General features: G+C 41.5%; 1 protein-coding gene across 1 annotated transcript; it reads left to right on the forward strand.

Annotated features, from left to right (window-relative positions):
* Window positions 1-364: 364 nt before the first annotated feature.
* LOC135550522 (uncharacterized) lies at window positions 365-8,936 on the forward strand. The gene is made up of 9 exons (XM_064981429.1): window positions 365-496; window positions 1,062-1,158; window positions 3,884-4,062; window positions 4,240-4,328; window positions 4,687-4,851; window positions 5,056-5,157; window positions 6,449-7,044; window positions 7,425-7,473; window positions 8,209-8,936. Exons 2-9 carry the CDS (start codon window positions 1,075-1,077, stop codon window positions 8,517-8,519), a joined length of 1,575 nt encoding a protein of 524 aa, XP_064837501.1. The 5' UTR covers window positions 365-496; window positions 1,062-1,074; the 3' UTR covers window positions 8,520-8,936.
* The last annotated feature ends 6,403 nt before the right edge of the window (window positions 8,937-15,339 follow it).

A 15,339-nucleotide genomic window follows, 5' to 3' on the forward strand; every position in this document is an offset into this window, starting at 1 on the left:
AGCAGGCGTAAAATAAGTGATTACACAGAAACAGCCTATTAAACTACTAGCCTACACAATCCATATCTATTACACATATTAGTATAGGCCTACTAGATTGCAGTTTATTACATTGCTATTACACAGACAGGCATAACAGGCAGGCATAGACATGCAGGCTACACAGAAAGATAGGCTACTGTAGGCAGACAAACAATCAGTCTACTACCATGTGTTTATTCTCTGTAATTAGCCAATATCCAGGACCACTATAACAAAAGTACAGGGCCATATTCCCTATCCGATAATTGCAAGCACAATTTCAGAAGTTACCTAATTAGTGCGCACTGATGCTGGTTTTGGCCACCAGACGCGCAGCCCGTGAGGCATGTCAGGGCATGTCCATATCGGATGAAGTGGCACTGCATAGACTATCGATAGCGTGCACAAGTATAGACTCGTGAAAACGATAGAAAAAGGTGCCCTTAAGTATCTTCGCCAAACTTAATGGATCGAGGTAAAACATTTTTTTTTACTTTGAGTCATTTGATGTGATACTCAGGGTGGGAAATGATTATTGGCTCGTAATGCGGTGCGCACTGCTGGTCATGAATCATCTTTCCAGTTGCTAATGTATGAGTTGTCCAACCGTAGTGTTTTTTTTTTGTTGCTTTGTGGTATTTCATAAAACAGTTTAGTAATTCTTCGTCAATATTAGTAGCAGTGTTGTAAGTTAAAGTAGAGGACAAGTTATGCTACAACCTCTGCATGTATTTTTCCTCAATATTATTATTTCGGTTTTTACCCCTCAACACAACACATACGCTCCATCCATCATCTCTATCTGATTTAAGATTTAGAAATCCTCTGCCTGTCACAGTATATCATCTTGTTGTGTTTTGTTGTCTACATGCTTTGTGTTCTTTAGTGACATCAAGCAATATATTTGATTCAATATTCAATGCAGTGGCTAAGAAACAGCACTCTATGCATTTTGTTTCAATTTTAATCACTTCATTATAAAGATTTAAAAATGGGCTAATTACTGAGCTATAAACTATTATACATATGTTTTATTTTAGTTACATTGCTGTCATGGATTGTTCTGAAACCCAGTACTACTTGAGTGGGGACTGCCACCCTTGTCTGCAATGTGGACCAGGACAAGAGCTGTCAGAGGTGGGTATTATAAAACTATACAGTAATATTGAAAGAGAAATTACTGGATTCTTCCAAAGTCAAAATGTAGATAGGCCTGGTGCTGGCTACACAGACACTGATTCATCTCCTTTCCACTGCAGCCATCTGAGCACCCATAGAAATGACTGCAGAACTGGGATTTGTAATTAACGTTACTATGAAACCACAAAGAGTTTAGTTTGTCAGTGGCAATCTCTCACTCTAAAAGAATCCCACTGGCAGAGAGAACTTTGTTCCAAGTTTACAAGTCCACTTGGCAGGCCTGCTAACCCAGCTACAAGATAACGTTCTGAGAACCATATGTTTCTTAGAGCTTGGTGAGAGAGTGGTTCTCCTATGTTTTTTTTTTGTATACAACCTTCCCACAACTTTCTGGACACGGTGTAGGATAGTTGCTTGGCTTTGGAACATTCTCAGCACATTAAGAAATTTGACAACACAACTAGATTTACTTGGTATTTCATTACTTTAACAGAACGTTTCCTAAAAGTTCAAACATGGTTACATTTCATTTAAATGTTGCTAATTTTCTAGGAACGTTCTCCAACAGGTTTGACATTGGGAATGTTCTCATAGTTCAGAGAAAGTTACGAAACAATGTTCTTCTGTGGGAATTGCAGTACTTTAGCATAACATTTCTTACAGATTTTCTGCATGGTTCCATTTAAAGTCACGTTCTCAAATTGTTTCAAGAACGTTAAGAAAACGTTCTATAAAAACCACAAGAAAAAGTTTAGCAATGTTCAAATTGTATTTTATTTGTCACATGCACCGAATACAACAGGTGTAGACTTTACCGCGAAATGCTTACTTACGAGCCCTTTTTCAATAATGCAGAGTTAAAAAGAAATAAAAGATTACCAAAATAAATAATACAAAAAAAATAGTAACACAATAAAACAACAATAATGAGGCTATATACAAGGAGTAATCTTTTCAGCCTCCCGAGGCAAGAGGCGTTGTCGTGCCCTCTTCGCGGCTATGTTGTTGTGTTTGGACCATGATAGATCCTTAGTGATGTAGACACCGAGGAACTTGAAGCGCTCTACCTGCTACACTTCAGCCCTGTTGATGTGAATTAGGGCGTGCACAACCCTCCGTTTTCTGTAGTCCGCAATTAGCTCCTTTGTCTTGGTGACTTTGAGGGAGAAGTTTTTGTCCTGGCAGTGTGTGTCTGACCTCCTTCCTATAGGCTGTCTGATCATCGTAGGTGATAAGGCCTACCACCGTTGTGTCGTTGGCAAACTTAATGATGGTGTTGGAGTCATGCGCGGTCACACAGTCGTGGGTGAACAGAGAGTACCGGAGGGGACTAAGCACACAACACTGAGGGGCCCCTGTGCTGAGGGTCAGTGTGGCAGATGTATTGTTGCCTACCCTCCCCACCTGGGGGTGGCCCGTCTGGAAGACCAGGATCTAGTTGCAGAGGGAGGTGTTTAGTCCCAGGGTCCTTAGTTTATTGATAAGCTTTGAGGGCGCTATGGCGTTGAACGCTGAGCTCTAGTCAATGAACAGCATTCTCACATAGGTGTTCCTTTTGTCCAGGTGGGAAAGGGTAGTTTGGAGTGTAATAGAGGTTAGGTCATTTGTGCATCTATTGAGGAGGTATGCGAATTGGAGTGGGTCTAGTGTGTCTGGGATGATAGTGTTAATGTTAGCCATGACCAGCCTTTCAAAGCATTTCATGGCTAAAGATGTGAGTGCTACAGGGCAATAGTAATTTAGACAGTTTACCTTGGTGTTATTGGACACAGGGACTATGGTGGTCTGCTTGAAACATGTAGGTATTACAGACTGTTCAGAGAACATTCTAAGAATGTTATTTAAAAACATTTACATTCCGTTCTCAGCATCAACAAAACTCTCTCTATCCTCTATTTTAAGATTGTAAAGGTGTGTTGGCCGCGCCCACAAATTGGCCACACCTGATCTTAATGAGTTCTTGTTTCCTCAGAAATGGGGTCTGTTTGAATAGACTCAAATGAACAGCTTTGTAAGGGTAAAAAAAACATGGCTTGCTATCTCCATCCTGGTGTTGCTTAAGACTAATTCCATGGATAGAGAACAGAAGATTATAGGTTTGAATCTCACTGATGCCTTGTCATAATAAAATATAAATGTATTTGCATGATTAATGCCTAAAGAAATACATTTGCATGTGTCCCATCTGTGCTTACAATTTAAAAATGTGTACCCAAAATAAGATAGCAGTGTTATTAAAAGTTTTATTGAAACATTCAGTGAAAGTTAAGGATTATTTTTTTTAAACTCAAAATAACCTAGAATTTCTGTTCTCAGAGCGTTAATAAAATGTTCAAGGAACCAGAGTAAAATACTCTCAAAACTTCAAAATAAACATTCCCAGAACAGGCTACATGTTCACTTCTGTTCTCAGGGCGTTTAAAAACATTTAATTTTACCTCAACCAATGTGAAACTGAAAACATACGTTCCCACAACTTCCAAGGAACCAAATTTGCTAGCTGGGACGATCTTGCCAATGGAGGTTTACCCATGACCTAAAATAACCCCATGTGGTCATTGGAAGGGGAAACTCATGTACTTTGTAATCTAGACCTCTAATCATCATATTAATTTATATTTCTGTTTTGCAACTGTCTTCTTAACAAATTTACTTCAGTGAAATTCTTAGCTGTAAACAGGTCTAATGTGCACTGTATATTTTGATTCTTATTTCCCGCCAGGACTGTGGTTATGGAAGTGGATGGTCAGCTTCTTGCATCCCCTGTAGTGTCAAGACTTATAAAGAGGGCTGGGGTTACCACAACTGCAAATTCTGTCAGTCGTGTAAATTCATAAACAGGCACCAGAAGTCACTGTGCACCTCTAAGAGCAATGCTATCTGTGGGGAGTGCTTGCCAGGGTTTGTACCTGTACATTATCTAATTGCATTCTTACGTATAGTATCTACAGATCATTACTTAAGACGTAGCTGTGCTTTTAAGTCATAAAAGCTCTCCATCCAGAACATGTGGACTTGTTTACTTGAAATACAACTATTTCCAACTTTTTTTCCTGCTTTAATTTGATCTAATTGCAGATTCTATAGTAAGACACGGATGGATGGCTTGCAGGAATTGGAGTGCATGCCGTGTGGTCCCTCCTCCACCACTGAGCAGCAGTGCAGCCGTAAGTCTCAGAAAAGCTTGGCCCAGGAATGAGAAAGAAAAAAACACTTCAGAACCGCTCATTATTGTATGAGTCAGTTGTCTTGCCTACTGTTATATTTGAACATTTTCTCCATGTACTGGAAACATATTTACCCATGTTTTTATTTTGAGATTTGTTGCCTTAGAGAATGCATTGTTTGGGTTATGAGATATTCAAGAATTACAACACTGTTGTAATATTCTATTAATAGAATAGTGTTACTATCATTATTTGCCAATGGATCAAAGTCAGAATTGTAAAACATAAAATAAATGCTGTGTGTGTAAGCATGTGCTCAGCCTTAGGCAGCACCGACCTCAAACCTTCTATTTTGCAGGGAGCAGAAGAGTTGATGTGGGAGAAGTCTGGAGCCCAGAAGGCCCAGCCCAAAATGCTGCTGTCATCACCACCATTTCTTTCGCCCTGGTTACCATGACAATCTTCCTCTCCGCTGCCTTGTTTATATACTTCAGACATACCTTACTAAAGAAAATATTTAAAGGTATCTCATGATCTGCACACAAATATCTCCTTTAATGAAGTGTTTGTTGCATGAGATGTTCACACAACTACTGATGAAACTGCAATAATGTGGGTTCTGTCAATGTGTTTGTTAGAATCGCTTTTATAGTAACATGCAGGGTACAGGTAATCCTCCTCAAACTGTGCCTCGTCTAGCTCATGAATGATATTTTCTCTCTGAAAGGATGCCTGGCTCCTCAAAGCACAAGTCAGAGTGACATGGAGTGTGCAGCATCCCCAGTGAACGTGGTCACGCTGAATCTGGAGCAGCAAAGCCAGGACTCGGGTAACTATAAGAGTAGAACAGCACCCACCATGATGTATTGAACAGCACATTATTTACACTGAGTATACCAAACATTAGGAATACCTTCAGTTGTGTCAAGTTGGCTGGATGTCCTTTGGGTAGTGGACCATTTGTGATACACACAGGAAACTGTTGAGCAGACAAAACCCAGCAGCGTAGCAGTTCTTGACCAAAACCGGTGCGTCTGGCACCTACTACCATACCCCGTTCAATCGCACTTCAATATTTTGTCTTGCCCAGGAGCCCTTTGAATGGCACACATAAACAATCCATGTTCCAATTGTCTCAAGGCTTAAAAATCCTTCTTCAACTTGTCTCCTCCCCTTCAGCTACATTGGTTAAAGTAGATTTAACAAGTGACATCAATAAGGGATCATAGCTTTCACCTGGTCAGTCTACTGTATGTCATGGAAAGAGCAGATGTTCTTAATATTTTGTGTATATAGTGTACATATTACTACAAGACATAACACATGATGAATAAGGGCTTTAACCCTTTCCACTCACAGCCCCTGGCAGGGTGGCAGGGTAGCCTAGTGGTTAGAGCGTTGGACTAGCAACCGGAAGGTTGAGAGTTCAAACCCCCGAGCTGACAAGGTACAAATCTGTCATTCTACCTCTGAACAGGCAGTTAATCCACTGTTCCTAGGCCGTCATTGAATATAAGAATGTGTTCTTAACTCACTTGCCTGGTTAAATAAAGGTAGAATTTTTTTTTTAAATCCCGTATATGTGTTGAATATGGCAGATTTTGTCATTGATAAGCGCCTAAATTGGAATGCAGTGGCTGTACAGTAACATGCTATACAAGACGTCAGAGCTCAGGTTCTCCGCTTCACAGCGCTGTGTGGGTTTTGCTCAAATCATTTCAATTTGCCTCTATGGGTCCCTTGTAGCTCAGTTGGTAGAGCATGGTGCTTGTAATGCCAAGGTAGTAGGTTTGATTCTGGGCAGTGGTGGATAAAGTACCCAATTAGTGAAGGTAAACACAAATACCTAAAAAAAAAAAACATTTTTTTTTTTTTACTTTTATGTACTTTACACCACTGATTCTGGGGACCACCCATATGTAAAATGTATGCACACATGACTGTATGTCACTTTGGATAAAACCGTCTGCTAAATGGCATATTATTTCATCCATATAGGCCAATTTCCACTAGCACAACGGGTTAAACATTCCCTAATTGACTCATATTATAGTAAATTTGCAAATGCATGGTTCATTAGGGGTTTGTTAGGATACTAATGTAACCGTGTCTTCTTACAGGTGCATGTGATAACTCTACCACCACTGCAGACATGTTGGCCAGACTGCAGTCCAATGTTGACATGACTGTCCCTCTGGGGTTCATTCTACTAAACCCTGATCTTAAAACTCAGGACCAAATCAACCTGCTGGAGACCCAGCCACTGGTGCGTAACTCCACCTGCAGTTACTGCTCCTCTGGGTTTGTCTCTCAGATATCCTCTGACCCCTCCTCAATCAGCAGTGATGTCTTACTTACAATGGAGACCCCTGTGGATCCAGTAAACAGTGGGGAGTCTGAGGCAGGGTCCTTTTTCCTGCCCCTGCAGAGCAGTGAGGGTTACGATGCTTCTGAGCTGCAGGATAGCCCTCCCTATCAGCATGTACCAGTGGAGTGCACTGAGCTAGACTTCCACAGCACTGCAGCCCTCCACAGTGCCACAGACCCAGATTGTAGCTCTGTGAGCCTGGGGATTACTGCGATATCCAAGATTAAGGATGGCCCTTCTGGAGACGGGTCAGGAGGAAGACAACTGGGGAGTCCGTCTGCCTGCCCAGAGGAGCAAACTGACAGCTGTTGGAGCAGCCATCATCAACCCTGCTACAGCAGTATAGCGGTAATTACCCGTAGGAAAGACAGGGCTGTGTCTCACCTGTTCCTCTCACACAGAGGACCTTTTATTCAGCAGTAGACAGTTGGAGTAACCAGTCACTAGACCTAGCTGTCTTTTATGCTCATACAGCAAATGTTAAAAGCAAATGTCACCTTTAATTTGACTCTTTAAGGTGTGGCACGCACACAGATCTCATAAAATATGAGTTGTGATATCCTCTTAGTATAGGCAAGATACTGGATGCCTTTAAAGATATTTTTCACACTTGTCATTTCACACATAATTAGCTAGATGTGCCAAATTAAGTTTACAGCTTCACTCATTTAGTAGAGGATGTTTCCCTGAACAAAGCAACAATGTATTCATAATATTTCTATTTGTAGATGGAAGAAACATTGAGCCTGCTGAAGAAGTGTATCCGAATCATGCAAGGTGGGATATTCTTCAGTTGACTATCTAAAGCCTATTTTAATGCTGGAGCACATCCAACAGACACAAAATGAAACATTGGGGATTGTCAAAAGACCACAATGCACATATTTGTATTAGCTGAAGTTCTGTTGTTGTTGTTGTTGTTGTTGTTGCTAGGGATTCAGTAGAGATACATATTCACAGAACCACAATTTTGTTCTGGATGGTTCCGGATTTTAAAGTTAATGTAGCCATTTCTAACAGGAGTAGTTTTTAAAAGTTGTTTTTCATTAAGTCTTGCTAGTTTAAAAAAAATGTTTCTTTGTCTTAGCCAAGAGGTATAGTCCAATATACATTGTCTTACTGTTCTACAGGCCGCATGGAAAAATAGACAATCATTGTACCAAGAGACTTAGCTGCATACTGGCACCACTGGCAAAGTTTTCAAGAAGAGAACATTTTTCCCTTTACAGCAGGGATGGGCAATTGACCCCTTTTGAAGGCTCTCAGATACATTTGAATTAATTATTTTGGAACTCAGTCAGAGTCTCAACTACTGTTGCAAGTTAGAATAGTAGAATACATTTGCACACTGTCACTGTCCACAAGACATTCTCAAATCTTGAATGTAGAAACGGCATAACAGAATAGTTCACCTCTGGTGGGAGGTTAAACAGTTGTAGGCAGTGGGATCTGTACTGTGTCATAGCTCTGCTTTTTTAATGCCATAATTTCCCCATTGTAACTTCTGGTCAGGTGTCCATCTAGGCAGGCTGCCACAGGCCTTGGTGGATACTCTGGCTTTGAAGCTGGACCCAACATTCCCAGGAGTACAGAACTACCAGCAGGTGGCGCTGAAGATGGGCGTACCTCACGAGTTGCTCAAAGGCCTGTGCGGGTTTGATCACGTCTTTCGGTACCTTTCCTCCTGCACTCTGCTAACAGTACCTGACCTGCTCCACACGTTCTACCTGCTGCAGCGGCTTGACACTCTGCTCCTGCTGTGTGAATACGCCATGCAGAGCCAGACTCAGAGCCAGGTCACAGGATGCACATTTTACTGTTAATACTAACAACGCTTCTGCCAATACAGCCCAGAGGGCTGGCATAATCAGCATGCGTACTACTGAACTAGAACCTACCTGGAACAACGAAATTGCTCAAACTCTCGGGTGGGGATGTGTAAATATTTGTTTTTAATTCCGAATGGATTATATTTTATTTTTTACCTGGTTTCACATGTAGTGTATGTGAATGTTAATGTGATATAAGCCACTGTACGTTGCAATTATTTTGTCATGCAGCAAATGCTATGCAGGAAAATGATGCATTCATATTTGAAAAGTTTGTCAGAAGGTACATTTTAAATGCGTAAGTACTGTGCAAATAGTGTTAATTTGTCTACTGAATGAATCAAGTTATATTAGTGTTACTTTTTATACATGTCTTGGACTTTTATAAACAAAATAAAAATTACATTCAGATTCATGGTTATTTTGTTATGATGTAGTTTGTCAGGAGCAGATGATTTCAGTAAGTAATCACATTTACTGTACATAATAAAGAATATGGTCATAGACATATTACAACAAAAAACAGGGCCAGTTACTGTATTTCTGCAAGGCAAAATTGAAAAGCATGACTAATGCCGCACTACTGACATTTCTACTAAGCTTCATTTTAGCAAGGTATCTACATTGTGTAACAATATCAAATATTTTTGTTATGAAATGAAACATTGTTTTTCCCCAGCAATGTTCATTTACTTTCAAAACAAGTATAGCATACAAATTACAAGAAATTGATCGGAAGACATCACAATCCACTGTCAAAAATAAGAAAATGTACAATAATTGTACATCTGAAGGAGACAAGATATTGATTTATTTTAAATTGAAATTATGTTTATGACATAGCTACTATGCATTTCCTGTCTGGTCAAATATTATGGTCATAAACAAGCTGATGCAGCTCTCTGATGTTCTCCATTTGCATTACATTAAATATCATGTTTTCAGACACGTCAATGAGACAACCAATTTGTATTTGCAACCAAAATTATTATTTGTTTACCATGCTAATATCAATGGCTTATATTCAGTATCTTGTGTTTTTTGTCACAGTACAAATTGTAAACTACTACAATGCTGACTTCCAAGTAAGACCATCTAAATTTGAGATTGAGAAACATGCTATATGATAAAAAATAAGGCTGTCTTAATTTGTAATATGACATTTCTAGTTGGTGCTCCAATGAAAATATTCAAATGATTCTGTCTCATTAACTCATAATATTGTAGCAAATCTTGGGGCTAACCCGACTGTCAAGACAACACCTTAACCATTACACCAAAAGGTCCGAACCTCTTGAGGAGGTTGCTTTAAGGTCACTACTCTTCTTTTGGGAGAATGTGCCCCCAAGCTTTTTTTGGGGGGGGGGGGTTCCACTGACTGTCAAGCTATCACCTTAACCGTTACGCCAAGAGGTTCGAAAAACACACTCCAGCTATTTTTGGAGTTAAAACCTTTTGCTGTTGAAAACCAATATCTCAAGTATAAATACAGTAATGTACACACATTTAAGGGTACAAAATGGAAGCAAAATTGTGGCACAGTGGTCTAAGGCACTGCATCTCAGTGCTAGAGGTGTCACTGCAGACCCTGATTTGATTCCAGGCTGTATCACAACCGGCTGTGATTGGGAGTCCCATAGGGCGGTGCACAATTGGCCCATTATTGTCTGGGTTAGGGTTTGGCTGGGGTAGGCTGTCATTGTAAATAAGAATTTGTTCTTAACTGGCTTGCCTAGTTAAATCTAAATACATAGGCCTTGGCCCTTACTTGCGGGAACAAAAGAGGACAAAAGAGCAAAGGTTCACCCCCCACACTTGTGTCATGTCATACCTACACCATCTATTGAGATGTAACTTTTGTTAAGTAAATAAATGAGGTGAAAGGAGACTGGAGTAGGACTTAAGGTCCCAACCATGGTGAAAATATGATCAATTCAAATGTGTGGTAGTTCACAATATTATGCACCAGGTGGCATGAGTAAGATAAGTTTATCTCAGCTGCTTGAAAACATTTTTTCGAATAATGTATATGTTTTAAACAGTGTAATGCAAACAGTAAATCCATTTTCAAAATGTAGTTGCCTTTTCAAAACAGCAAATACTATCAACAAAACTACATGATACCCTCAAAACTGCAAATACATTCACATTCTGCCCCCTAAAAAATCCATAAAGTCAGATTCTTTGCATTCACTTGATAACTATCCAAATAGTAATTACTATCCACATCAAATAAAATATTTTTCTGGATCAAATAACATGAGAAATAAGCACTTTTTTGTCAGGATTCATTCCTTTTACCATCATTACAAACCACTTCATAAAATGTACTCTATTACTGTATTGTAGCCTACATAGGCTGGTCAGGTAGATTTGTGCATGTAGGCCTAGACCTTTCATCATCAATCAGAAAAACAATTTACGCCTACAATGTAGTAATTGAGTACATCGAGACATGTGGTTTGTGATGATGTTAAAAAGAATGAACCACAGACCATAGAAGATTGCAAATGCACAGCAAGTATTTATCAATTATCGACAATTGACATGTGAGGTGAAAAGATATTACAGGTTTTTTCTCAGTCAATTTGGTGCCATTTGGTGCCAAGTATGTGGTACATTTTCACAAATCTAAGCACAAAAGGCATCAATATGTCTCATGTTTCAAAACTCTAAGCACATTTTCAATTGAGTACAACACTCTTAGCACTTTTTTCTATTGAGGGTTATTCGGAGGTAAAATGGTTATTTGGATGTCCCTTTGAAGAACCCTTTCTGGTTCCATGTCAAACCCTTTTAGTTCTGTCAGGACCCGGTTACGAACCTGGGTCTCCGGAGTGAGAAACAGTCACTTAACCAACTGAGCCACGAATAGTCAGCAGAACCCAGAAGATGAGGCAGACACAGCAGTACTTAAGACGGTGTATTTAATAAAGTAAAAAAGGAGAAGTCCTTCCATACAAAAATGGCAAATCCAAAAGGTGGTAGGAATAGCGCAAAAAAGCCTCAAGAGATACTCAAAAACAAAATTCCACAAGAGCATCCACCGGAATCGACAAGAATACACAGAACACTAGGGCTGGGTGCTAACATACAAACACAGAGCACAGAACTGAGGGAAACTAAGGGTTTAAATACAATCAGGGAAACGAGGCACAGGTGCAAATAATAATGGGGAACAAGGGAAAAAACATAAGGTCAAAAAGCACAATGGGGGCATCTAGTGACCAAAACCCGGAACAACCCTGGCCAAATCCTGACAAGTTCCAGGTAGAACCTTTTTGGGTTCCATCTGGAACCCAAAAAGGGTGTTCCTATGGGGACAGCCGAAGAACCCTTTTTTCTAAGCGTGAACAAACAGATTCACAAAGTCACTTGTTCACTGCACCAAATAACACTTTAAATTTGGATACATATTCAAGTAGCTGCTTTTCAAAATGCAATATTCATTGCACTTTTGATATGATTGTCTTTTTTTAACAATGCAGTTAACTATCACTTGATCTAACTTCTCAAAATTGATGAATCAAATCAAACTTTCTTTGTCACATGCGCCGAATACAAGTGTCGACTTTAATGTGAAATGCTTACTTACAAGCCCTTAACCAAGAGTGCAGTTCAAGAAGAAGAAAATATTTACCAAGTTGGCTAAAATAAAAAGCAATAATAAAAAGTAACACAATAAGAATAACAATAACAAGGCTATATACAGGGGGCACTGGTACCGAGTCAGTGTGTAGGGGTACAGGCTAGTTGAGGTAATCTGTACATGTAGGTGGGGGCGAAGTAACTATGCATAGGTAACAAACAAACAGCGAGTAGCACCATTGTACAGGGGTGGAGGGGGGGGGGGTCAATGTAAATTGTCCGGTGCTGATATTTATGAATTGTTCAGCAGTCTAATGGCTTGGGGGTAGAAGCTGTTGAGGAGCCTTTTGGTACTAGATTATCCATGCGGTAGCAGAGAAAACAGTCTATAACTTGACTGTCTGGAGTCTCCAACAATTTTCTGGGCTTTCCTCTGACACCGCCTATTATGTAGGTCCTGGATGGCAGGAAGCTTGGAGCGCCTTATGGTCAGATGCCGAGCAGTTGCTATACCATGCAACCGGGCAGGATGCTCTCTATGGTGCAGCAGTAGAAACTTTTGAGGATCTGGGGGCCCATGCCAAATCTTTTCAGTCTCATGAAGGGGAAAAGGTTTTGTTGTGCCCTCTTCACGACTGTCTTGGGGTGTTTGGACCATGATAGTTCATTGGTGATGTGGACACCAAGGAACATGAAACTCTTTAAAAAAAAATGTTTTACCCCTTTTTCTCCCCAATTTCGTGGTATCAAATTGTTAGTAGCTATTATCTTGTCTCAGGTTGAAAGTCATGCGTCCTCCAATACACAACCCAACCAAGCCGCACTGCTTCTTAACACAGCGCACATCCAACCCGGAAGCCAGCCGCACCAATGGGTCGGAGGAAACACTGTGCACCTGGCAACCTTTGTTAGCACGCACTGCGCCCGGCCCGCCACAGGAGTCGCTGGTGCGCGATGAGACAAGGATATCCCTACCGGCCAAACCCTCCCTAACCCGGACGACACTAGGCCAATTGTGCGTCGCCTCACGGACCTCCCGGTCGCGGCCGGTTACGACAGAGCCTGGGCGCAAACCCAGAGTCTCTGGTGGCACAGCTGGCGCTGCAGTACAGCACCCTTAACCACTGTGCCACCCGGGAGGCCCAAATTGAAACTCTTGACCCTCTCCACTACAGCCTCGTTGATGAGAATGGGGGTGTGTTCGGCCTGCCTTTTCCTGTAGTCCACGATCAGCTCCTTTGTCTTGCTCACATTGAGGGAGAGGTTGTTGTCCTGGCACCACACTGCCAGTTCTCTGACCTCCTCCCTATAGGCCGTCTCATCGTTGTCGGTGATCAGACCTACCACTGTTGTGTCGTCAGCAAACTTAATGATGGTGTTTTGAGTCTTGTTAGGCCATGCAGTTGTGGGTGAACAGGGAGTACAGGAGGGGACTAAGTACACACCCCTGAGGGGCCCCAGTCTTAAGGATGTGGCGATGTGTTGTTTTCTACTCTTACCACCTGTGGGCAGCTTGTCAGGAAGTCCAGTATCCAGTTGCAGAGGGAGGTGTTTAGTCCCAGAGTCCTTGGCTTGGTGATGAGCTTCGTGGGCACTATGGTGTTTAACGCTGAGCTGTAGTCGATGAACTGCATTCTCACATAGGTGTTCCTTTTGTCCAGGTGAGAAAGGGCGGTGTGGAGTGCGATTGAGATTGCGTCATCTGTGGATCTGTTGGAGCAGTATGCAAATTGGAGTGGGTCTAGGGTGTCTGGGAGGATGCTGTTGATGTAAGCCATGACCAGCCTTTCAAAGCACTTCATGGCTATCGACGTGAGTGCCACAGGGCGGTAATCATTTAGGCAGGTTACCTTCGGTTCCTTGGGCACAGGGACTATGTTGGTCTGCTTGAAACATGTAGGTATTACAGACTCGGTCAGGGAGAGGTTGAAAATGTCAGTGAAGGCACTTGACAGTTGGTCCGCACATGCTTTGAGTACACATCCTGGTAATCTATCTGGCCCAGTGGCTTTGTGAATGTTGACCTGTTTAAAGGTTTTGTTCACATTGGCTACCGATATCACACAGTCATCCAGAACAGCAGGTGCTCTCGTGCATACTTCAGTGTTGCTTTCCTCGAAGCGAGCATAAAATGCATTTAGATCGTCTGGTAGGCTCGCGTCACTGGGAAGCTCGCGTCTGGGTTTCCCTTTGTAGTCAGTAATAGTTTTCAAGCCCTGCCTCATCCAACGAACGTCAGAGCCGGTGTAGTAGGATTCAATCTTAATCCTGTATTGACGATTTGCTTGTTTGATGGTTCGTCTGAGGGCATAGCGGGATTTCTTATAAGCGTCCGGATTAGTCTCCTGCTCCTTGAAAGCGGCAATTCTAGCCTTTAGCTCAATGCGGATGTTGCATGTAATCCATGGCTTCTGGTTGGGATATGTGCGTAAAGTCACTGTGGGGACGACGTCATCGATGCACTTATTGATGAAGCCGATGACTGAGGTGGTGTATTACTCAATGCCATTGGATGAATCCCGGGAACATATTCCAGTCTGTGCTAGAAAAACAGTCCTGTAGTGTAGCATCCATGTCATCTGACCACTTCCGTATTGAGCGAGTCACTGGTACTTCCTGCTTTAGTTTTTGCTTGTAAGCAGGAATCAGGAGGATAGAATTGTGATCAGATTTGCCAAATGGGGGGCCGGGGAGAGCTTTGTATGCATCTCTGTGTGTGGAGTAAAGGTGGTCTATGAATTTTTTCCCCTGGTTGCACATGTGACATGCTGGTAAAAATTTGGTAAAACTGATTTAAGTTTGCCTACATTAATTCCCCGGCCACCAGGAGCGCCGCTTCTGGGTGAACATTTTCTTCTTTGCTTATGGCCTTATAGAGTTGGTTGAGAGCGGTCTTAGTGCCAGCTTCACTTTGTGGTGGAAAATAGATGGCTACGAATAATAGATGAGAACTCTCTTGATAGATAGTGTGGTCGATAGTTTATCATAAAGTACTCTACCTCAGGCGAGCAATACCTTGAGACTTCTTTAATATTAGACATTGCGCACCAGCTGTTATTGACAAAAAGACACACACACCCACCCCTCTCTGTTCGCCCGGTGCATGGAAAATCCCGCCAGCTCAATATTGGCAGTTTCTTCGTTCAGCCACATCTCGGTGAAACATAAAATGTTAACTAGTGCCTAGTGAACATAAACTCAACAAAAAATAAACTTCCCTTTTTCA

Source organism: Oncorhynchus masou, chromosome 12, assembly GCF_036934945.1.
Source record: "Oncorhynchus masou masou isolate Uvic2021 chromosome 12, UVic_Omas_1.1, whole genome shotgun sequence".
In the NCBI taxonomy this organism is placed as follows: Eukaryota; Metazoa; Chordata; class Actinopteri; order Salmoniformes; family Salmonidae; genus Oncorhynchus; species Oncorhynchus masou.